This window comes from Pongo abelii, chromosome 12, assembly GCF_028885655.2.
Source record: "Pongo abelii isolate AG06213 chromosome 12, NHGRI_mPonAbe1-v2.0_pri, whole genome shotgun sequence".
In the NCBI taxonomy this organism is placed as follows: domain Eukaryota; kingdom Metazoa; phylum Chordata; class Mammalia; order Primates; family Hominidae; genus Pongo; species Pongo abelii.
The window spans coordinates 30,867,729-30,892,789 of NC_071997.2; the positions used below are offsets into that span (position 1 = coordinate 30,867,729).

At 39.7% G+C, this 25,061-nt stretch overlaps 1 protein-coding gene across 7 annotated transcripts in view; it reads right to left on the reverse strand.

The window, feature by feature from the left end:
• The window catches only part of LOC129047220 (mitogen-activated protein kinase kinase kinase kinase 4-like), a 179,917-nt gene that overhangs the window by 47,390 nt on the left and 107,466 nt on the right, over positions 1 to 25,061 (reverse strand). For all 7 annotated transcript variants that reach the window (XR_010136171.1, XM_054547429.2, XM_054547430.2 and 4 more), the window contains exons 4-5: positions 9,069 to 9,194; positions 7,696 to 7,806 (exon numbers count right to left, since the gene is read on the reverse strand). Coding sequence is in view for 6 of the 7 variants with exons in the window: in XM_054547429.2 (XP_054403404.1) it covers positions 7,696 to 7,806; positions 9,069 to 9,194 (237 nt within the window). In the remaining variant the exon portion in view is untranslated. The remainder of the gene's footprint in view (positions 1 to 7,695; positions 7,807 to 9,068; positions 9,195 to 25,061) is intronic.

Genomic DNA, 25,061 nt, shown 5'->3' on the forward strand with positions numbered 1-25,061 from the left:
TTATATGCACCATACTTAATCATTCAGTTATTTGAAAGAGCATAATGTTACAGGTATTTGAATTAGCAAAGATATGAGGCTGAGGACTGCTCCTCCAGGAGAGCAACAGCTAGATATATTTTCACCATAGAAAGTTTTGGCATTTACGGTCGAGCGTGGTGGCTCACGCCTGTAATCCCAGCACTTTGAAAGGCCAAGGTGGGTGGATCACCTGAGGTCAGGAGTTCAAGACCAGCCTGGCCAACATGGTGAAACCCCATCTCTACTAAAAATACAAAAATTAGCCAGGTGTGGTGACAGGTGCCTATAATCCCAGCTACTCAGGAGGCTGAGGCAGGAGAATCACTTGAACCCAGGAGGCAGAGGTTGCAGTGAGCCGAGATCATGCCACTGCACTCCAGCCTGGGTGACAGAGCAAGACTCCACCTCAAAAAAAAAAAAAAAAAAAAAGAAAAGAAAAAGTGTTGACATTTACTACCTTTCACCTTTAGAAAAAATGAGCCCTGCTTTTTCTTACCAGATGGCCCCTCTCTCTGGGGCTTGTGTGCCATCTGGAATTTGTTTTGATAAATCCAAACACTAGGGCTATGTTATCTTCCCAGCTAAATATAACATTTAGTTAATTAGCCTGGCAACCTATGCATTTCTTTCACATGCTAAAAAAGATAGCACTGCATCTATACTGTGTTCTGGCTACTGGGGATAAACCACCAAAGAGAAATCAGTCTTTCTGGTTAGTGACCTCTACAACAACATGGAAGGAGGAACCAGACGCAGACTGGAGTCCTTGAGGAGGCTTAGACTACTCTGGGGACTTGTGGGTGGCTGCATCCAGCAGGACAGGGGTTTGGATATGCTTAAGATCCCACATTACTCAATGTGCTCATGTCTCCAGACACCAAAAGATGTCCACAAGCCACTGGGCACGGTGGCTCACGCCTATAATCCCAGCGCTTTGGGAGGCTGAGGCAGGCAGATCGCTTGAGGCCAGGAGTTCGAGACCAGCCTGGCCAACATCTTGAAACTGTGTCTCTACCAAAAATACAAAAATGAGCTGGGCCTGGTGGTGTGCACCTATAGTCCCAGCTACTCAGGAGGCTGAGGCACATGAATCACTTGAACCCAGGAGGTAGAGCTGCAGTGAGCTGTTGCTCTCACGCCATTGCACTCCAGCCTAGGCGACAGAGCAAGGCTCTGTCTCAAAAAAAAAAAAAAAAAAAAAAAAACCCTCAAGCCTATTTTTTTCTTTTCTTTAGAAAATCCTAATTCTTAGAGTGACAGATACATTAATAAGTGAAATTATTTTACAAGCTTGTAACAAAAGCAGCAGCTCCTGTACCAGTTTTCTACTCCCCATTCCCACTACAGGCAATACCAGTTTCAATTAGTTCAGCTGTTTATTTTGATTTTTGCCTTCCTATATTTAAATAACTTGCTTATGCTGCTATTTCTTTATTTTTCTACTTTAATACTATCCTTTGTCTTCCTTCTGCAGAAGAGAATAATTGGCTCTCATACACTACAATTTCCCTCCCAATATAAATAAAGTAAAAAATACTTTGGTCGATTGTTACCAGTATTTATATTACTATGACTGTGGAAATATTATTCAAAGCTTAGCCATGTGGTATACTATGTAATTAACTACATTTTCTTTCTCATACCACACTTTTTTTCTTTTTTGCTTTCCTAAGATAATTTTTCTTTTTAGATTTTTATGTGCCAATTGCTAATTTATTTTCATTCTTATAACTCTCCTAAAATGTAAATTGCTTCTCCATACATTCAAACAGAGTAGGTAATTTATCAATTTTTTTTCTCCCTTGGGGACACCCCTCCTGTAACCCTCTGCCCTCTTGTTTCAGAGTGATTCTGCTATGGAAATACCAGGGGTTCCGTCTAGGTCCTGCTGCTCACGGAACAGAACACCAATCACTGAGTGATTATTTCCAAGGAAGAAGGCTTTAACTGGGTGCTGCAGCCTAGGAAATGGGAGATCAGTCTCAAATCCACCTCCCTGATGGACTAAAATTAGGGGTTTACATAGCAGGGAAGAAAAGTAACAATGTGTAGGAAAACAGGAACTAGGGAGGGGTAAGGAAACAACTGTGATGAATGAGGGGTCTGGCATCTCATTGGCTGATGCAATGATCTGGTGAGTTGCAGTTCTTTGATACTATTTTTTGAGAGGTCTGAGGGTCTTTTCCCAGGGAAGGAACTTAGATAAAACAAATATAAATTTCAAGCTTTAGCATCAGAAGGGTCAATTCCTGTGTTTATCTGAAACAAAACAAACAAAAATCTGTCTATGGGACTATTGGGTCGGTTTCAATTCAATAGCACTCCAGGCCTGCAGGTCACTGTCACTGCAGGACAGCCCTAGCCTCCAGCATGGGCAATGCCTTCCCATGCCTGGACCCTGGGCCTGCCTCTGCTTCAAGCATTCCCTCATGTAGTGGAGTATATCTGTCCTTAAAAGAAAAATGGGGACAGGAAGGTAAAGTTTTTTGAGATTTTATTCTGCCCTCACCCTAGACTGATGGTGGTTGCTTGGATGTAGAATTTTAGTTTGAAGCCATTTCTCCTAGAATTTGAAGATGTATAATCCTTGTCTTCTGGTGGTCACTGACAAGGAGTCTGACCCACTCTGATTCCCAGTCTTTCCCCAAGGCTTTGACTGTGTCTTTTTTTTTTTCTTTCTTTAACTTATTGGAAGCTGTTGAGATTTTCTGTGTCCTTGGTGTTCTGAGATTTCCTGTGACCCCTGAATTGTCATTCCTCCCTAGCTCTGGGCGCTTGGTGTACCCTCTCCATCTACAAACGCACATCCTTCCATTCCAGAAGTTGTCTCTGATGATGGTTTGCTTCATTTCTTTTCCTCACTTTTTTCTGTTTATTCATTCTTGAACTCCCTTCCAGATATTGGACTATCTGAACTTATTGGCTGTTTGTTTTTTATTTTTTTATTTTTTTGAGACAGGGTCACTCTGTCACCAGGCTGGAGTGCAGTGATGCAATCTCGTCTCACTGCAACTTCTGCCTCCTGAGCTTAAGTGATCCTCTGGCCTCAGCCTCCTGAGTAGCTGGGAAGATGGGCATGCGCCACCACGCCAGGCTAATTTTTGTATTTTTAGTAGAGATGGGGTTTTGCCATGTTGCCCAGGCTGGTCTTGAACACCTGAGCTCAAGCAATCAGCCCACCTTGGCCTCCCAAAGTGCTGGAATTACGGGCATTAGCGACCACACCTGGTCATTTGCTAATATTTTAAAAATCTTGTTTCATCCTTTTTTCTCGTTTATTGTTCTATGTTTGTGATATTTCCTGATGTTATTTTCTAACCCTTTTATTGACTTCTACATATCTGCTCTCACATTTTTAATTCCTAAGAGCCCTCTCGTCAAAAATTTTGTCTATAACCTCTTGTTCTTGTCTCTTGGGTGCAATATCTATCCTTAGCTCTTTAAGGATGTTAATTCTATTGGTTTTTTTGTTTGTTTGTTTTTGCTCTTTGCCTATTTCTCTCCCCCTCACCAACTTCCTTTTACTTTAATCTTTGTGGTTCATGTTAGAAGCATTTCTCAAATGTCTGGTGATCCTTGGCTATCCATTTGTCATTAAGAGTGGAAATTCTGTGAGGGTAGGTGAGGCTTATTGGTTGGTGCACTTCACTTACAGTTCTCTGGCTGGGCTGTTTCACTGGGAAATCCCCAAATGTAAATGGTAGGTGTTTTCTCTCAGGCAGGTTCTCTTTTTTTTTTTTTTGAGACAGAATCTGGCTGTGTCACCCAGGCTGGTGTGCAGTGGTGCGATCTAGGCTCACTGCAACCTCTGCCTCCCGCGTTCAAGCGATTCTACTGCCTCAGCCTCTCAAGTAGCTGAATGACAAGAATACACCACCACGCTCAGATAATTTTTTTGTATTTTTAGTGGAGACGGGGTTTCACCTTGTTGGCCAGGCCAGTCTCCAACTCCTGACCTCAAGTGATCTTCCCCCCTTGGTCTTCCAAAGTGCTGGGATTACAGGCATGAGCTACCAGGCCCAGACCTATTCCTGTTCTTCTTTTTTGTTTTTCTTTTTCTGTTTTTTTTTTTTGATACAGTGTCTCACTCTGATCCCACCTCCATCCCAAGCATAAAATGATTGTGCGGTCAAAAGAGCCTTGTGTTCAAATAAAATATCTTTCTTTCCCAAGGAAACAAACCTACTGGGCATATAACACTTTTTGATGACCTTGTATCTGGAATGAGGCCCAAAAGCTTGTCTCTTACGAGAGGTGGTGGAAGAACAAAAACACATGTTGCATCCAAATATAGTCCAAGAGACAGCAATGCATCATTCTCACAACTCATTTACTTATTCTGTCCTTAGCTAGAGAAGCCAAATATACAGCTCGCCTCCTTAAGATACAAGCAACCTATTTACTCTAAAATGTCTCAATCCAAAAAGGGCAGATTATAAGTAAGGGTTATTTGATTTTTCCTGTTTATTCTTTTTTCATGGGGTTTTATTGTTATCATTACTTTGTAAGATATGAATTAAATACAACAGCTCCTCTAGAATACTAATTTTTCTAACATGGGGGTTTCAAAACATTCATTTACTGGTCTGTCTATGAAACAGAGCAGAGCTTATTTGACGGCTCTGTTTATTTTTCACAACACAGGATGTGCGGTATTATATCACAAAGCATTGACTAGAGAAAAAAGCACTAAAAATATATGGTATCTTATTGCTATAGTTAGGAAAAAAGCACCTCTTCTCAGCATGGTATAACTTCAAACAGCGAAAGGAGAGACACAAAAGCTAACTTCCCAATTCTTCGTAATTCCTATTTCTATTATTTCAGTTCATTTTTGCTCTCTAACTTGCACAACCTCTTCTTAAACTTTTACAGGACTATCTTAACAACAAACATAAGCACCCACATCTTGTCCAACAAATGTGGCTCGCATGCACTCTTGTTCATTACTAGCAGTAAATGTATGGAACAATGCTTGTTTTCCTGTCTATACTGCTACAGGATCACTGCTTCTACAGGGAATTAAGGTGTGTCTAGCAGCTCTGCAACAATGTTATACGATTATTCTGAAAAATAAGTACATTTTTCTTCCATGAAGTACCTGGGAGTGTATGTGTGTTCAACTAATCCCATACCAGAAATTAGGCCACAATTATCCTTCCTTAGCAGAGATGCCAAGTCCAAATACTCAGCGAAGGACCTGTCCTCGAGCAAATGCATCAGTGTTTCTAAACCAGGAAACATTTTTCCCTTAACTCTGTATCATGCATGGCCACAGAATAAAAGAGCAGTCAAAGGCTGTCATACAGTATTGGTTACAGAAAGCTCTAAGTTCCCATATTCAATATGAAGATACTGCCATGTGGAATGTGAACATGGAAGTGGGCTGAAAAGAACATGCAGGCCTGCTGCTAAGCCTCATGGTCCAGAGGGTAACAGTGTGCAGGCTCCAAAAAGCACTTCTCTATTGGCTGGGGCCTACCTGCTTAGGACCCTCCCCATTCGAAGGGTCTGATCATAATGATCATAATGTCTAAATCCAACATCTAGTGAGAAATGAGGAAAGGTTCTGCCACCACAGAAATTGTTTAACCCCAACCATCTTTGAGAACACAGCTTATCTGTCTGGGGGTGGCTGCATTCCTTTCTCATGAGACCTTACCTCCAGCTTATCATCCTGCTTTCTCTTTACCAAAGCCAACTCTTAGTAACCCCTATAATGAACACACACTCCTGCATGACACACGAACTCTCCCTGAGGCATTTGCTTGTTTTTGGTTAATTTAAACTTTTGTCACGAGGAAAAACTCCCATTCTAGATGAAATGTAGGCGAAGGAAGCTCGTGTTTCAGATGCCCAGTGAGGTGAGAAAGATTTGCTACGTCTCAAAAAGATGTTCATTCATGTACCACACTCAAGTTGGCTTAGAGGCGTCAAACAACTTGGGCTTCTTTTAAATGTTACTGGAGATTACTGATGGTAAAATGGCTAAAGGTACATATTACATATGATAGGTAAACAATGCTTGCCTGGGTATAGAAACACATGTAAGTTGTCTTTGATGTCTTTGAAGGCTGAAATACATTTGATGCCTAGGACATTATGCTAAAAGCTAGTTCTCTGCTTGAGATATCCCATACTGGAATTATATACTAGAAAAGTAGGGGTGTGGGTGCGTGGGTGGGGATGTGTATGGCTGGGGAGTGGGTGTTTAAAACAAAGAATAATGACAACAATTAATATTTACTGATAGGTAGCTATGTATCCACACGTTACATTAAATGATTAATATACACTAACTCATTGAATTCTCCTAACAAAAGTAATTTCAAAGGGTTGGTATGTATAGATGAGGAGAAAGTAAGTCCTGAAAGTTGAATAACATAGGGTGTGCTATAGGTAAGCAGCAGAGGTAGGACTCAAACCCAGGTCTGACTTATGCTAGTCTCCAACTATTCAACCAATGTTCTACGCTGCCTACCATGCTAAACAGTTTTAGTTGTTAATAGAATAAATGCATCTGGCCCAGTACCTGACTTCCTTTAAAGGAGTATAGGGCAGGAAGCTTAGTTTCCCACATTTAGGCTCTGCTTTCTGTAATAGTCATAAAAGATCCTGACATTTTAATGACATTTGCAAGTGTTTATAAAAAGATGGTTCTCCTGTCACCCTACCCCACCCCCCACAACTGGTCTTCTTAGGGGAATTGCCTATTTTCAAAGACTACATAAATATCTAAATAAAAAAAATTAAACGTTTCTCTAGCAAGTCTAGATGGCAGTTTTTAAACCTGCAATCCTCTATGAATCTTAAATATAAAAAGTGGGATAACTTTACTTATTAAAAAAATTAAAATAACTTATTAGTTACTTTAAGTTTTTTTATTAGTGGGGGAAGCATAAGAATTGGGCTTCAATTTAACTTCATAATCTTTTTTTTTAAATGTGGTAGGTAAATGAAATGCAACCAAGTAATGTCCGTGTGTAATTCAGGGATGAAGTAGAGAGAAAAACTGTGATCGCCAAATGAAGAGACTCACTGGTCATATCCTACATGCACTGCTCAAACACGAAATCCTAGAAACACTATGCCTGTGCTGTCAACATGGCTTTACTACTCAAAAGAACCATTTAAAAGCTGCTAAAATAGCAGTTCAGAAACTTGCTCTAAGATCGTTAGCCAGCTTTTCAAATGGCTGTAAATAATATTAAACATTCCAACTTTTCTTCATAAATATTGTAACAGATTCTAGTAGCTAATGACAAAGACTTCAAGGTGATTTTGAAAACCAGCATTCAGCACCATTAGTATTTACTTATAAGCTTATACACAGAATTCCTTTAAAAACAATAGTTGGAGATTATTTCTCTTCCCTTCCACTCTGATTTCCTTTTAACTCAAAGGAAAGCTGCCAATAGGTATGTCATGATGCCATGGAAAGTAAATTCAGAAATGCTTTTTTTATTTAAGTCCACCTTCTTTACATACTTGCCAGAGCCAAATCATGATGTAGCTTAAAATTATCAAAGCTAGCTAGATATACAGAACCCTTGGCTGTCAAAGAGAATAATCTATATAGGTATAAGTAATGCAAAGAAGTACTTGGGGCTGGGAAAATGAAAACGGAAGCACAGGATCATGAGTTGGAGCACTGTAGCCACCCACTTTCCTTACCCTCAGGATTTCTCTGGAGATGTAAGTGATCCAGTCTTCTTTGAGTGTGTTCCCTTTGGTGTTCTTCACAAGGTCTGTAATGGACCCAGCCCCACAGAACTCCATAACAAGCTATAGGGCAGACAAGACACAAGGTGAGCAACATATCTTGGAGAAATTGGGAAAACCAGTTTAACCGCCATGCCCTCTCTTTTCTAAAGACCTAGAAACGTGATGCTCCTCAATAATTCATAATAATTTGGAGGCACCTAAATAACTGAAAGCTCATTTCACAGTCCAGTGTATTCGCTCCGTATATTTGGTCCAGGAGACTGACAGTGTCTGGTATTCTACAGCACACCCAAGTGAAGCAATTCTGAAGTGCTCATTCTCTCTCAGAAGCACACGGGCACAGGAGGACCACTTTGCTCTTCATCACTACCCAATTACCAAATATCTGACTCAAATATTCCCTAACATTCTTTTTCATTTTACCTCAAAAACATCCTATTTTTCACATTATGATCCTCAAACTATTACATTTTATATTAACTGGGTCTAATGTGAATAAAAATGGTATTTTTAAGCAGTTATACAATTTTTAATGCAATATTTACAGTATCTAAATGTTTGAACAATATGATCACAATGGTATGTTTAAAGTACCCAGAAAATAAACTGAATTGAACTATTCTAAAATTTTAACTATGATCTGATTTGGGCAATAGTAACGGTAAATTTTTTCCCTTCTACTTAATTTTGCAAATGTTTTCTGTAATGGCCTTTTAAAAATACTGATACAAAAAGTATTAAACTATCTTCCTGCTTTATAAGTTTAAATAATGTGATAGCCACAGATCTGATGGTATCTCCAGGTCATTATCTTGAATATAAATGTGCTCAAAAAGAGGTAAGGTTGAATGTGTCAATTCCAGAAATTTCCCTGGAATTTGTTTTAACTATTATCATTAATATTATTAATAAGCTACTGACAGAAGTTTGTTTCTTGAGATCTGTCTCTCATTTCCAAGTGGTAAGCTCAATTTACTGAGCTTTCAAATTAATTTTGTTCCCATAAATAAAGTTTTTATTGTATTGCTTTCAAGCTCCTAATTTCCTTGCTATTTGGTTACATTCCTTCTAGATGCTGCCATTTTATTCCTGAAACACAAAGTTAACTTTTTTCCATGCAATGTGAAATCAACATCAAAATAAACAACCAGCATACAGTCAACCCAGAGATACAGGCCAAGGAAGCCTTTAGAACCTGCCAGCTACTTACTGCCCCTCTTTATTGCTTTTCTTCCCTCCCTTTCCCCCACCCCCACCCCCACCATGCCCTTACAATTCAAGCAAATGGAATGCCCACAAATACTCAGGAAACATCCACCTACCCAGAGTTGGTCATCATGTCCTGGAGGGCTCTTTTTGATGAAAGCACCATAATATGTTGCAATGTTTCTGTGATGAGAGTATTTCTTTAGCATATTTATCTCCAGTTTGATTTCTTCCTCTTCATCCTTATGAAAAAATAAAAATAAAATGTGTGGCTACTGAATGATGTGCATGACTTTACTTCCCCCACACTACGTACAATAATGAAAGGAACACAAGTTCCCCATCCTCCAGGAGCAGAGGCACATATACATTCACTTCATCCTCGTGCCAAGAACAGGAACCTTAGAGGACTCATCCTTTGAAGTGTGATTATAGGACGTGATGCACACAGGGTAAAGACAGACATGGAGAGCCGCAGGGACAGTGCGAGGGGACTGCCCGGCCAGCTCTCCCACTAACTGTGACCTCGGGCAATGCACTCCACTTCTCTGAGCCTCAGTTTGTTCAGCTTTAAAAATGGGACCAAAAAAGGGAAATGACTGATACTATTTGAACTTATCACTTGGAAAGTCTGCTTCCTTTGCAAATACAGATCATCTGGTCCATTTAAGACCAGAAAACGTTCACCTCTAACAACCCTGCACGACAGCACCCTCTAGTGAAGCCAAGGCAAAGTACTGAATACATGAACGCAGGCTGGAGGTGTAGTCTGTGACGGTGTGCTCAGCGAGAATCCACTAACCTGAAAAGAGGTTCAGCTGCATCCAGTGGGCCCCAGTAACAAAACATCACTGAGCATGTGATTTCAGACTTGGCTCCTCTCCTAGCATCTTGGTTTATTGAAATAAGATGAGCAGAGGAAGAAACCCAGAGTTTGTGTGAGAAGATCAGGGTGGGGAATGAAGGAAACAGATAGTGACACAAGTCTGGAAAATAAAAATAAGTTGCCCTTGTAAATGACAAAGGCTGAGAAGTCTGTGATCTCCACCTCTCTCTCTCATATAAACCTGGAGAAGAAGTTGTGCACACCAGCCAGGTAGGCATTCTGTTCCTTGTTATATATACATGACATACTACCTGCAAAGAGTCAGGTTAAGGAAGATTTGTAGTTAGTACAGAATGAGGGGAAAGCAGAGTTAAAGTGAGAAAGAAGAGAAACTGCAGGAAAGGGAAAATCATCCTTGATTAGAAAAGCACAGTGTAAGATCGAGAGAAATCTGATGACCAGATCTCTAGAATCCCCTACACTGCATACATTTTCAAAAGGAAAAGATGACTAGTCCCCTAAAATGTCCTTACTTTTCTACACTGACACAATCATTCCGCTCATAACTGATGTCTTTCTCTATCCAGGGAAGAGTAGGGGCTCTAAGTAGCCTAGACGTGTGTACGCACGCACTCACACACACAACTTGGAAGAAACCTACTTACTGCTTCAGTCTAGCACCTCTAGAACCACTCTTAAGGCCTTACAAGCCTAAAGGAAGTTTGATTTGCAAATATTATACTTTAAGATAAAAGCTGCAACATCGTTAATTAGATATTAATGATGAGATCAGATGGGAAAAATAATTTTTAAAATACGAACTTCAGTTATACATTACTGCTTTAGAAAACAAATGTATAAGACATGTAGTCATCTTAGAATAGTAATTCTCAAGATGGCAGCTTTACAGCTTGGTTCCGAAATATAAACGTTAGAGTATTATATTATAGTACAGTCATGCACTACATAACGTTTTAGTCAACAAAGGACTGCAAATACAACAGTGAACCCATAAAATTATAAATGAAGCTGAAAAATTCCCATCACCTAGTGACACTGTTTGTGGTGAGGCTAGTGTAAACTAACCTGCCACACAGCCAGTTATATAAAATTATTGCACATATAGTTATGTATAGTACATAATACTTAATAAATGACTATGTTAGTGGTTTGTTTACTATACTTTTATTGTTATATTAAAGTGTACTCCTATTTATTTAAACAAAAAAAAAGTCAACTTACAACAGCCTCAGGTAGATCCTTCAAGAGGTATCCCTAAGAAGGCACTGTTACTATAGGAGATGACAGCTCTATGCGTGACTGCCCTTGAAGACCTTCTACTGGGACAAGATGTGGAAGTGGAAGACAGGGATATTGATGAGCCTGACCATGTGTAGGCCTAAGCTAATGTGTGTGTTTCTGTCTTCGTTTTTTACCAAAATGTTTAAAAAGTTAAAAAAGAAAAAAGCTTACAAAGATATTTAAAAAGAAAATATTTTAGTACAGCTATGCAATGTTTTTTAAGCTGTTATTACAAAAGAACCTAAAAGTTTTATAAAGTAAGAGTTACAGTAACCTAGTTAATTATTGAAGAAAGCATATTTTTTACAAATTTAGTGTATCCTAAGTGTACCATGTTTATGAAGTATACAGTAATGTCAGTACAAATTTAGTGCCTCCTAAGTGTACCATGTTTATGAAGTATACAGTAATGTCAGTACAGAATACAGAAGTGTATAGTAATGTCCTAGGCCTTCACATTCACTCACCACTCACTCACTGACTCACCCGGAGCAACCTCAAGCCCTGTAAGCTCCATTAATGGTCAGAGCTCTATGCGGAAATACCACTTTTTATCAATCTCTTTTCTATGTTTAGATACACAACTACTTGCTATTATTTTACAATTGCCTACACTATTCAGTACAGTAGCATATTGTACATGTCTGCAGCCTAGGAGCACTAGGCCATACCAGATAGCCCATGAGTACTATCTAGGTTTACATAAACACACTCCGATGATGGACAACAGCAAAACTGCCTAATGAATGATGCATTTCTGAGAACGTATCCTCATTGTTAAGTGATGCACAACTATATATTCTACAGGCACACTTGTCATGTGACTTTGACAGATGACTACAAATATGGCAACGGTCACATGACCCAATACAGTTGACATAATAATTCTCATTCAAACCCTGCATATAGGAAAGTCCTACCAAATAGGTATAATTTCTATCTGAGATTTAAATATGGCCATGTTGAAAGCAGCAGTGAAAAATTAGGTACTCAATACTAGATAACCATCTTAATTCTAAACAAAACCAATGTTTAGACTAGCTAGTAAAACAAAGAAAGACTTCTATTTGAGACCTTGCTTCAAAGGAACTTTATTCTAAAACAGAAAAGGGTAACAATTTTTACTACATAAAACATGAGGAAGCATGCCCCAAATAAAAGTAGGAAACCTAATGCCTCAAAAGTTTTACCTTGTGCTCTCTACACACACATCCACATGCACAGTGTAACGAGCAATAGTGACCAGGGCTGGCTGGCATGGGGCACATCGAGCCTGCTCCCTCCTGACTCACCACAACTCACTCCCAGTGGTATCTGAGGGTTTCTGAGAGGCCTCCTGACCAAGCAGTGAGTGGCCTGGGACAGCCCTAGTGAGGCCTGTCAAGATAGGTAGGCTCCTGAAAAGAGCACACGGTAGTGGCCATAAACAGGCCCCACTGAAAAGGCATGTGGTGTCACTCCCAGGATAAGGCCCATGGTTAATTACACATGTGCTCTAAAAAGCCAAACATCCCACTTTCCTTACACTGAACTGCAGCTGGGTGACCAGAAAGTGAACTAATGGTTTTTCTCCTTTTATCCGAAAGTCAGTAAATCTGTAAGGATTTGGGGTATAAAAACTACATAAAAACAAAACAACAATGTTGAACTGGAATAGGGAAAAATCAAAATATTGATTTTAATTTTGTTCCTGTAGTAAGAACTTCATACACTAGTGAATTTTACTGGACTGTCCAGACTTGTTTCATCAATCCCACCCTTACCTTTGCCTACCTCCACTCCCTGCAGTGGCTAAACTGTTTCCAGGGTCATTGTTCCCTATCACACTCTGCCAGTAGCTTTCACTTCTTGAAAGAAAGAAATGCTACCTATGATTCTCCCATGAAAGGCTTCCTGAGCAATAATTAAGAATTATAAAATATTTCGACTAGGTTCCATTTATCTTTTTTTCTTTTAGTGACACAAACCAACGTCTTCTAGGATCTAACGTGTTCACCACTGTACAAGAAAGAGTCAAGAGCACTCGGTATTTTCACAGTTCACTGAGTTAAAAATCAAGCACACATTTTAGTTCTTATAGTCTTAAATTCCATACTGTCATCCAGTGTGAAAACTCCCGAATAGGCACATTGGTAAATACTGTTGGCAGATTACCATGGCACCATGTATTTCACTGAATCTGAAGTGCCCCTGAATGGAGCCCACCACTATTTTATGTCATGAAACCATGAAGCACTGTCAACCATAAAGTACACACTCTAACATCTTCAAAACTGAGTTGCATCTCAGAATCAATGATTTAGAAGAACAACTAAAATATAATCAAGTCTGGCAACAGCTTTTCTAATATGACGGAAACACCCAAATATCATCCAGAAATACAGTGATCACATCAATGTCACCCGCCAGAGTATTTCCCAGGTCTGAAATAGTCAAATCCTGGAAGCATACAAAAATAACTACAAAATATATTGCAAGGAAATTATATTCTCCCCTCAAATTACTGTTTTAGGATAAAGTTTATATATACTTTGAACATTTCCTCTCTTGATTTATGATTTTAAAATAGATGACTATTACACATCTTATAAAATAAAAAGGCAGTTAGCACCACTAATTGTCATTTACTGTCCAATTATGAGTGCCCACTTGGAGAAAAAAACACTAGAAATACAGAATCTGCCATGGCTTTGAGCCAGCTACAACTGGAAATCTAATTATGACTAATGCTTATTATACAGTATTTTATGTTGTCTTTAGAGTAGGGTAATAATGAATCAACTTCTGAGTTTCAGTCTCCCTTTGGTTATTAAACATATGTTTGGTGGTTGCATCCCAGCACTTAAGTACATACACACATACCACCACCACCACTAGCACCACCAAAAAAACACCTCATGTGGCCTGGGAAGATACAGCAGAAAACAGACTAGGGGCCAGCTAAAACTGAAGTTTAGTAACAACAACAAATCCTATATACAAAAAGAAAGTTGAGCTGGCAAAACTACACAGAGGAAGTTTATATATTCCATGTGTCCAGGCAGAGTCCAAACTACTGTGTCCTCCATGCCCTTCTTTAGCAGGTCACAAGTATAAACAAATGAAAAACAAAATCAAGAGTAACTTCAAGAGGAGAGAGAGGCCTTTTTAGTAAGGAAAAAAAGGTCCCCCTCCTGGTTACTCGAATGGTGTGGCAGCTGCTAGCCCCCCACTTAGTGATTTAATGCAGCTGATGCCAATTAGCATTTTGGACTTTAACCAGTGGAAGCAAACCCTCACAGAAAAGGCCTTTGTCTCAGGCTAGGATCTGACTAGGAGATGAGTTTTTAGTTGCCTTGCAGGCCGTCAGAGGGTGGGGGTGGGGCAGGGAACATCTGCATAGTAGTAATTTTCACAAGTAGCAATGGGTTTGTCATATGACAAGCCCTGCCCACTCCACCATCTGAGCACACAGCAGTGCATGGTATGAGTGTTTTGTTGTTTGTTTTTTAATGACCCCTTAAAATGCTGTTCAAACTTGTTACCTAAATTTTTTCCCATTCCATCAATGGTAGTAACTATGTGGTGGGGAGAGATGGGCAGACTTCAGATAAGCTAACTGGAATCCAAGAGGACTGGGAAATGTTCTGAGCATTTGCCAGGTGAAATGAAACCTTTCACCTGGCATACCCTCTTTACAGAATTAAAAGTAGACTCAGCGACAGCTGGATACAAGAAAAAAGCAACTGACTGTTCACTCTATCTTTGTTAGTTGGAGAGAGGACTGATAAAATGAGATATACAAATATTTCTGGAAGATTTCAGCACCAAAATGTACAAATGAATATACATTTAGAATGAAAATATCTGTTTTTAAAAAACAGTTTACAAGTTTTTGTCAACTACTACTGAACCTTTTCTTTATGTGACTGTGAACGGGCAGAAAAATGAGAACAGATCACTTTTTACCTGGCAAATCCCACTACATCTAACAGTATTATTCAGTACCACACCAATGAAAGCAGCACAGAATTAATCAAATTTATTTTTTTTTTTGGCCTCAAACAGGCACATCACATTACAACTTAAATTCACTGACTAGTCAACTAAACACAGATGAATATAACTACACAGGAAAGATTCCAGAACAAAATTAAGGCTATAGGATCTGATCAAAAGGAAGAAATTACATGTTCCTTAAAATTAATCCGCACCCCCAAGATCAATCAGTCTCAATAAAAACCGACGGAAAAATTAAACTTAACACACAGCCTGCTCAAGAAAAAACATGTCTTCAGCACATTTCAAACAAAAACGCAACGCATCCTCTTTCTAGTTCTGCTACTGAACCAATGAGCCAGTTCTGGGATTCCAAACCCAGCATGCAATGGCCTGAAGCCCTGGACCCGCCCACTTCTCCATGGAAAGCACAACATAGAACTTTTACTACACACAGCAAAGCCCCCAGCGTGCCCTCTGGATCCCCTCCATCTTCTACAAAGTGCCACCTGCTGAATCTTTCAATGAGACTGCACTACTCAGCTGGTATCTAAAAATAATGTGATACAGAAGACAACTACACAATGACACCATTCACCTGGATGGATGGGGGTGGGGAGGACTTCAGATGGTGAATATAGTTCATTCTATTTTCTTCTGCATCAGTTGCCCATCAACAACTTTGGGAGACTGATGCTTGCCTGAATGACCCACAAGGAGGACAAAATACACGTCTGACAAACCCCCACCAAAAAGCACCACATGGCAAATAACGAACATGGTGATCTTACTCAAACAATAAATGCAAATAAGATCACTATTTCCTCCAGGATCTAAAAGAAACTATTAGATCTTTCCAAAGCTTCATGTCATCAACACCCAGGAATCCTGACAGTTGACCTTGTCGAGCCCCAATCTATAGACAAAATACCATGGGTACAAGTGTCTTCAATAATATACTTGAAATAGTTCATATTAGTACTCAGTTTAAATGAATGCATTGAGGAGGAGAAGGGGAGAAATGCTACCAAATATTACCTCTAGATTATAGCCTAATTTTCTACAATTGTCATATACTATTTTCCTAATTTGGAAAAAAAAAATAAGAGTTTAGGATAGAAAAGTTTGGCCCCCAAAGAATTCAAAATGAGCTTTCTGGCAACTCACACAGTCCATCTCCTTCTGTCCTTGGACTGAGGGTCCTCTCCCCTCCTTGCTGCTCGAGGGTCACTGCCAGTTTCCCTGCTTGGGCCACTGACACCAATGGTCAGTTGTGCAGGGAGGCCTAGGAGAGCCTGAAGAACTAGAGCCTGGCTGTTTAAACTGCCTTCAACTGGGTCAGTAGCACCACTCTGACTTTAGCCTCTTGGTCATTTCTTCTGGTTTACTATAATGTACCAATTCAGACCCTCAACTTCTTAGTATCGGCTCTTTCCAGACTTAAGTCATTCCCGGAGCAAAAGGAGAAGGTAGGTGGAGCACTCATCATCCACTGTCTTCACTTTCCTGACCTGCCAAAGGTCCCTTGAGGAGAATCTTGCCTCAGTCTATTCATACCTCTCCCTAACCCAGTGGCAAACTCCATGAAGCTTCCCATAGCGCAATGGGGGAAAGAATACAATACACATTGCATAGAGTGTTGTCTAAAACCTTAAAAACAGGTCCAAGAAAGGAATGACAACAAGGAGTACAGCTCTAAAGGAGGGTGTGATAAGCAATAGTGTTTCTGCACTTCATGCTGGATTCATCCATGCACTCAGACACCAGAGCTCGTGCTTACATATTTGACAAAATGTGTCTTCAATAAAAAAGAATGAAGGGAGCTTCGGCTCCTGGCCAAAATAAAGTATCAAGGACAGATGATTTATCCTCCCACCTGAACAACTAAAATTAGCCAAAATATACGAAAGCACTTAGAAGAGACTTCAGGCCATAAGGGCAGTGACCCTGAGAGTTGGGAAACACATGCAGACTCCAGCTTACTGCCCTGAGAAGGACTCCAAGCTGCAGCAAAGGGAAAGGAAACCCAAACGGCGCCCAGAGGCGTCTCTGAGTTGAGGAGACAGAACTGAGTCTGGGGAGGCCACAGCCGCTGCAGCTGCAGTCGCAGGACAGAATACCAGAAAGGAGACAGCTGCACAGAGAGCAAGCAATTCCCCCTAGAAGACTCAGTAGCACACTATCAACACATCCCCGTGCGGAAACCACCTGAGGTAAGGGAAAGAGCCTGATCCCAAAGGATTCCTCGGAATAGTACCCAGTGCTCAAAGGGTTGGGAAGCAGTGCCTCCTGCCGTTGGCTAGATTGGAAAAACTCATCATTCACAGGACTCAGAAGACTCTGGCCTCGATCGTGGGGCCAAATAAGCCTAGACTACATGATGTGACAATCCCAAAATCAAATCTTCAAAGGATCAAATTGTTCCCAAGAACTAGCTTCATCCCAGAACAAAGGTCAAGTATGTTATAAAACATATAAAATATCCAGTACCCAATAAGGTAAAATTAACAATGTCCGGAATCTAATTAAAAATTACCAGGCATGCAAAGAAGCTGGACCATACACATATGAGAGAGAGGGGGAAAGAAAATTATCTGAAACTAACCCAGGAATAACACTGATCACAGAATTCACAGATTGAAAAAAAACTTAACAAAAGCTACAACCTACACCTCTATTGGTATAAACTATTATGTCTGTTGGGCATCTACCCATGAAGGAACCTGACACCCAATTTGCTTTTTATGGTCCATTAAATTAGAACCCAGTGCATTTAAAAAGCAACAACTTGGATTTACAGATGTTTCAGTCCTTCAACCAGAGTGGCAGAGTAAAAGGCCCCACATTATCATACAGGTCATCTGTTCCTACTTTCCCACCAACAGAAGAATATAATCATAATTAAAAAAAAAATTTAAGTCACACATACGAAAAACTGTCTACAAAAATGATGTTTGAAATCAACTTACTTTTGATCCAATCATTTAATTTTTGTTTGATCTCAATTGCTATAAACAACTTATTGGTTTATGTGTTAATCAAAGTATTGGCTGTCAAAATGAAGCTAGTAACTATTCCACAGACCCTACTTGGAGAAGCACTGACTTCAGAGGGCAGGGCCAACGGCTAGTATTTACACAGCTCAGTGACTTTCTAACTTTGACCTTGAGGACATTAGAAGCAAAGCCCCAATTTCTGATATGTTTCATGGTTTACCTTACCCTTTCCCTCATTCTTCCTGTCTCGTCCACTGTCGCTTCTTAAGCTACCCCAACTCCTGCTTACGTATTATTTTCATGTTTCATGAATCACCACAGTACATGAGTAGAAAAAAGGAAGATAAAATAAAAACAATGATCACCTGGAGAAAATGTCTTTCAAATGTCATGATATTAAACCAAAATCACCTTGGCTCTTGATGCTCCCTGGAAAATGGAAATTTGCCATAGTCTGCCAATATGGTAACAAGGAAAAAAGCCTTAGTTTCCATGTGTGGACATTACCATTTTGTTACTTTCAAATAATTCTCTTCATTGTGGATAATTCGCGAATCTGGAAAGGGATCCTGTCTTTATTATGAAATGGCATTTTCCACTTCAAATGCAACTGAGTGACCTCTGTATCACAGCTCACATGCCTGGAGAAGTCTCTGGAAGAGCCTCGTGGGAACCACATATGAAGAACCATTCCCTTAGCTCTAAGAATTCAGAGATGCTTTCCATAGAAGTTACTCAAAAAGACCATGAATAAGTGTCACAGACTTGGGTAAAATAGAAAATAGAATCAAGGTATTTTAATTCCTAATAGACACCCTTCATTTAAAAAAATTTAGGTGGCAAAATTCAGGTGCAAGCATACATCTGGCAATGTCATACTGCATCTACTCACATTCTCTGCAGAAAATGTGACAGCATGTATCTGGAGGTCACTCAACACTTCTCACAGCTTCTCACCTGTGTGAATCATTTCCTAATACTGTGGTGTAGAAGAAAACTATAGGGTGGCACCAGTCATCATGCCTTCAATAATTAAACATCACCTCCCTACTTTTCAATCCCAACTGGGAAAATAATTTGAAGTCTCTCCCTCTCAATTTTCTCTACTTCTTAGAAAGATATCAAACCATCTAATGGGAGACAATGAGAGAAACACAAAATCAAAAGCTTCAAAGTCCCAATGGAAAAACTACTACACTTGACCAAGATCTGAGGAAATCTGACTCTGCAGAGCTACTATCTGCATTATACTAGTTACTCAAACTGACCTTAACTAAACCCAAGGAGAAGTTTTGCTCTGAACCAAACCAGTATATTCAGTTCTAGCCCACGATGTAAGTGGTCCTTATGGGGAAAATCTTGTTGGATGCTTTATACTCCACCACCACAGAAACTCATAAAAATGTGTCCCATATCGTCTCTTCCAAACAACAATCAGCAATGTATGTCCTAACTATGTACGTCATTACCTGTGTTCATACAAGATAATGATAAACTGCAAGTACTTCTCTTGGAAAAATGTGAAAAGATGCCAAAAATTCAGATACCAAAAAGACTGAGGGAGAAGACAACCAACGATCTTCAATATGTGATTAAATTGGAAATAATACGAACAGCTGCTAAGACTGGCACTGCTCAACTGTGTCCCAGAGCACTGAGAAGAGTGACCACCACGGGCACTCACAACTGCTGCAGGTCCTGGCTACAGCTCCTTTTTTTAGTGTTTTCGCTCTGAGACTGCTCTGAACACAATACATATTACTACTGACATTGAGTACTATTTGTATTTTATCGAAAATAATTTTTCTCTTGAATGTAATTTTAAAAGATTATTGTTGAAAATACAAATTTTATTATATACAGGAAAAAAAAGTGTTTTCCATTACACAAACCTCTAACTTCATAGTGGAAGTCAATAATATAGGATTAATGTAATCCAATTTATTTATTTGTTTGTTTGTTTGTTTATTTTGAGATGAAATCTCGCTCTTTCACCCAGGCCGGCGCTATCTTGGCTCACTGCAAGCTCCGCCTCCCGGGTTCACACCATTCTCCTGCCTCAGCCTCCCGAGTAGCTGGGACTATAGGCGCCCACCACGACGCCCAGCTTATTTTTTGTATTGTTAGTAGAGACAGGGTTTCACCATGTGTTAGCCAGGATGGTCTCAATTTCCTGACCTTGTGATCCACCCGCCTCGGTCTCCCAAAGTGCTGGGATTACAGGTGTGAGCCACCACGCCCGGCCAACGTAATCCAATTTAAATAGGCAAACACAGTTTCCTCAAATTTAGAAGACATGTCGGTGCTATTTTATCTCGCACTTAACCTCTTTTACTTAAGTAGCGTCCCCTAGCATCCCACCACCCCATCCAGCACCATAAGCACACTGTATGGCAATCATCTACAGCAAAGATGCACATTTTTAAAAACAATCACCAGAAAGATACTGTTAAGTCATTAGCATTTTTTTTTTTTTTGCTATTAATCATTTTATATAGAACTTTAAGGCAGTCTACTACCTATACATTTCATAAAGCTGTAGTAAGTCATTTTGGTCTTAAAACAGTTCATTAACTTGCCACTGTGTTCCTTAATCTTTACTCCATCTATCTGCAAGTACACAGGGACACACACACACATGTGCTGTGAGGAGGTGGACTGGAGGCTGCAGGAGTGGCTGGATGAAAGACATGAAAAGAAGTCCTCGAGACACTGCAGATGTCCTCCGTCTGCGAAGAGTCAAACAATATCACTCCCTAAAGAACAACACAGTCCTCCCTGTCTTGTGATCATCATCTCCCTGTACTCTGAATGGCTATGAAGCAAAACACATGCAAAGTCTGCATGGAGTCCCCGAGTCAGTCTGGCTAACTTGAAGCAATTGTTTTAAAACTAGAACTCTCATGGGGCGGCAGGAAAAAGAATGGAGTTGTCAGAATAAAGGAGGACCATAAACTACCACACGCCTATCTTGAATATAATGAGGGAGCTAAATTTCTGCACAAAACAAAAAGTAAACATATTGTTGTCATGAAAACACATACAAAGTCTCTCAAGTGGTAGGTACCCTCCTCCTCCAAGAGTGTGTATTGACTTACAGAGATAGAGACAAAAACTTAAATCAGTTAAAATTACACAAATAAATGTCTCCAGTGAAGACCCTGAAAGGCCATTTACCAACCCAAATTCACAAGCACAAAGGATATTACCATGTTGGAACCTGCCCAATTTATCCAGCTCCAACCAACAATACCAACTGCCAAATTTACCATCTGCTGTTACCCAAAAAAATGAAGGTCAGTAAGTTGCCATGCCACTTTCCCTGGCAGATTTTAACAAGTGCCCCAACCACATGCCCATCCATTGGTATAAATGCATTCAGTAAGCATGAACTGTGGGCCCACTTCATAGCAAACACCATGTGGGGCACCGGCAAGAGCAAGCGGAGGCAGGACAGGGAGATAGATGGCTCGTCAGAGACACATGGACCAATGCAGATACAGAGGCAGGCAGAGCACAGGGACAAGGAAATGAAGAGAGAAGGGGAATCAACACCTGGGAGGGTGAGCTTGGGCAGCTATCAAGGAGGAGCCAAGAAACCTGGGTACAGCCAGCATAAAAGAAACCAGACAAGGAATGACACTATACAGAATGAAGCCAGGGAACCCACGGGCCAGCAAAACTACTTTCACATTCTTTTTTTTTTTTTTAGACGCAGTCTCACTCTGTCGCCATGCTGGAATGCAGTGGCGCAATCTCGGCTCACTGCAACCTCTGCCTCCTGGGTTCAAGTGATTCTCCTGCCTCAGCCTCCCGAGTAGCTGGGACTACAGGCACTCACCACCACGCCCGGCTAATTTTTGTATTTTTGTAGAGACCAGGTTTCACCATGTTGGGCAGGATGGCCTTGATCTCTTGACCTCGTGATCCACCCACCTTGGCCTCCCAAAGTGCTGGGATTACAGGCATGAGCCACCTCACCCGACCCTACTTTCACATTCTTGAGCCTAGACTAACTAAATTTAATAAAACAAAACAAGTCTGTTAAAAGAAATCAAGAAAATGCCCTCATTTCCTGCCAGGCTCAGTATAAATTGGCAGCCTCACATCAGAATCTATCAGCAGTGTGCATAAGGCACCGTCTTGTGCATGGATGCTTACAGACTTGTGCACATTCAACAGCTAGTGTTTCTACTCAATAGTAAGCCTTGGACAAAAAACTGGCACAGAAGAATACTGTAACCTATGCTTGCAGATTAATTGGGTTTATCAGTTTTTCTAACTAAAAACAGACACAAAATGGGGGAAATAATGAATTTAAAACTTAAGGTTCTCTAAGTCTTAGAACTTTTAAAAAGAAAACCTCAAAACTAAAAGGAAAAAAAGATATGCCTCTTGAGAGCCCAGAGTAAATAATGGGTTAATTTGGGGCTTGCTATTCAGAGCTAAGATCCTTCAGTGGTAAATTTCACTGAAGACATCTTTAATTACTTGGGGGAAAAAAAATCATAAAACCTGAGGGATATAGTAAGTAACAAATCCTGGAGACCTTTGTGCTTTTAAGTGGTATTGTGAATTTTTTCAGATATTATAAAAATAAGAGCCAATCTAGGAAGACTCTCACCAAGTCCAATGCAAGAGGCTAATGATGTTACTTATATATTAATTATGGGTACAAATTAATTATAACATAAATTCATAATATATAATGCAAATATAATACATAAATTCATATAAATTATCATTAAAACAGGCACAGTAATTACCTGTATTTAAAAAAAACCTACGGGGTACTACGGAATCTTCTCTAAACATTCCTTAAAAAATGTACAGGAGATGCTGAGGAATGTATCTTAGACACAGCAATCCTTGAAAGATTTGATTCAAACCAAATTCACCCCAATGGTTTAGCCAAAGGCTTCCCTCCTGTTTTTGCTACCTATTATACCAAACCAGCCATTTCCTTCACTTAAAATGAAGAAAATTAGCATATCCATGGCATGTGATGTACTAGCACCAGACTAAGTGATACAAGTACACACCCAATTAGACAATGAATCTTCCAACACACTGAACTCTGGGTCAGCATAGAAAATCATACTGGGCTTTTAAATCACTTGTGTTTTCATGTCAAGTAAGTATACTTGGCATTATCCCATTATGCACTAAATGATTTACATACAGTTGCAGGAGATGAGAACTACATCTTTAGACCAGATGTTTTTGAAGATGGTGCTGCCAAGCACACACAGAAATTGCACAGCTGTGTCCATCAACCACAGACACAATGTCACAGTCCAGCTTTGAGAGAGGCTCAGCAGCCGGCCATCTTCCTCCCAAACAAACAAAGCAACAGATGCTGAAGATGATATAATAAAGAAGTACTGGGGCTGAACCACCTTAACTAAGCAACTGATGGAATATTTGAGTCAAGTTATCAAAAACAAGCAGTTTATTGAGAGGTTTCAAATAGTACTTAAGTTTTAAAAAGTCATCTGGCCTTTTCTAAAGTCATCAGGCCTTTTCTAAGTAATATGCTGCTTCCTTTCCCTAACTTCAGTTTTATTTATATTCAGATGAGTTAAAATAATAAAGACAATGACAAATATTTTATCAGTTAAGAAGTGTCTGTCAGGGAAAATATATCGATTAAACCACCATATGTATGGTGGTGATTAGCATCCACTTTTCAAGATCTTGTAAGCCAACAACAACAACAAAAAAAACTAAGAATAAAAAGTGCTTGTTCAGACAGACAATATTATGAAGTTATTTACAGTGGCGGTTCTTCAGTAATTTACAATCTAAAAGCCACATTGTCCAAAGTGTATGGACAGGAAAAAAAAAATCACTACATGAAAATAACGTATATGCATGCTATATACAAGCTCAAAGTTGTAGAGGTGTACCATGAAGTGGTGACTAGAAAAAAGTTACACGAAGTATGTAGTTGAGACTAAACAAGATTAAGGAATTCACCATCTGAATTATTCAGAAGAAATCTTTCTAAAATAAATAAATAAATACAAACTCATTTTTAAACTAAATGCAGCCACACATATAAACACATTTGACTGGGGGCTTTCCTTGAGTGACTAGCAGCCATAAGAAATAGCTTTACTCCGCAAAGACTAGAAATACACCAGAAATGTCAGGGGGAGAGACTGTAAGAAAATATTTTTCCACTTTCCAGTTTTCTAGATGAGTACATTATTTCACTGTTAGAGAAAAAAGCCTTTCCATCATTTAATAAATAACTTTACACACACACACACACACACACACACACACAATGAAACTAAAAAAATATACATTAATGCTTTAACAGGAGTTAAGCCAAGGTGATGGAATTATGATTGTAATTTTTTTCATCTTTTCACTTCTCTATATTTTATCCCTGGAATAATTATATTTCATAAAAAGTAAAAATTAAATACAATTTTAAACGTCACTTAAATTTTTTGTTCCAGCAGCTTCACTGAGTTGTAATTTATAAATCATAAAATTCACTACTGTAGGTATACTAAACGGGGCGGAGGGGGGGGTGAGGGTGGTGTAACAGGGGGAATTACATTTTAATTTTCTTATCATCCTGATAAGCAGAAGTAACCAGTAAAGTCAAAGGGCCAAAAAGCCTTGAACTTTTAAACTAGCATAAAGAGAACAGTCAAGAAAACATTCACCATCCAGCATGACCTCACTTGAAGCAGCATGAATCCATGAATTCTGCGGTGTTAGAGCCAGGAGCTGCCCACAGCCATGGGCTCCGTGGCTATAAGGAAGACGCAGGGTCCCTCACTTGCACAAACCAGCAATTCCTCTGTGTACGGCCCTGGGCACAAGCTGCACACAGGCAGCACCCACACCACAGAGCCCTCATCTTCAGTTACCCTGCTCTGCCAGCAAGGTAAGGAGCCATGGGCATTCTTCTCCCCATCCTCCTAATGGATAAAATAAAAACAAGGGAAACAACCAGAACTGATGGTCATTTGTAAGGCAATGAAAAA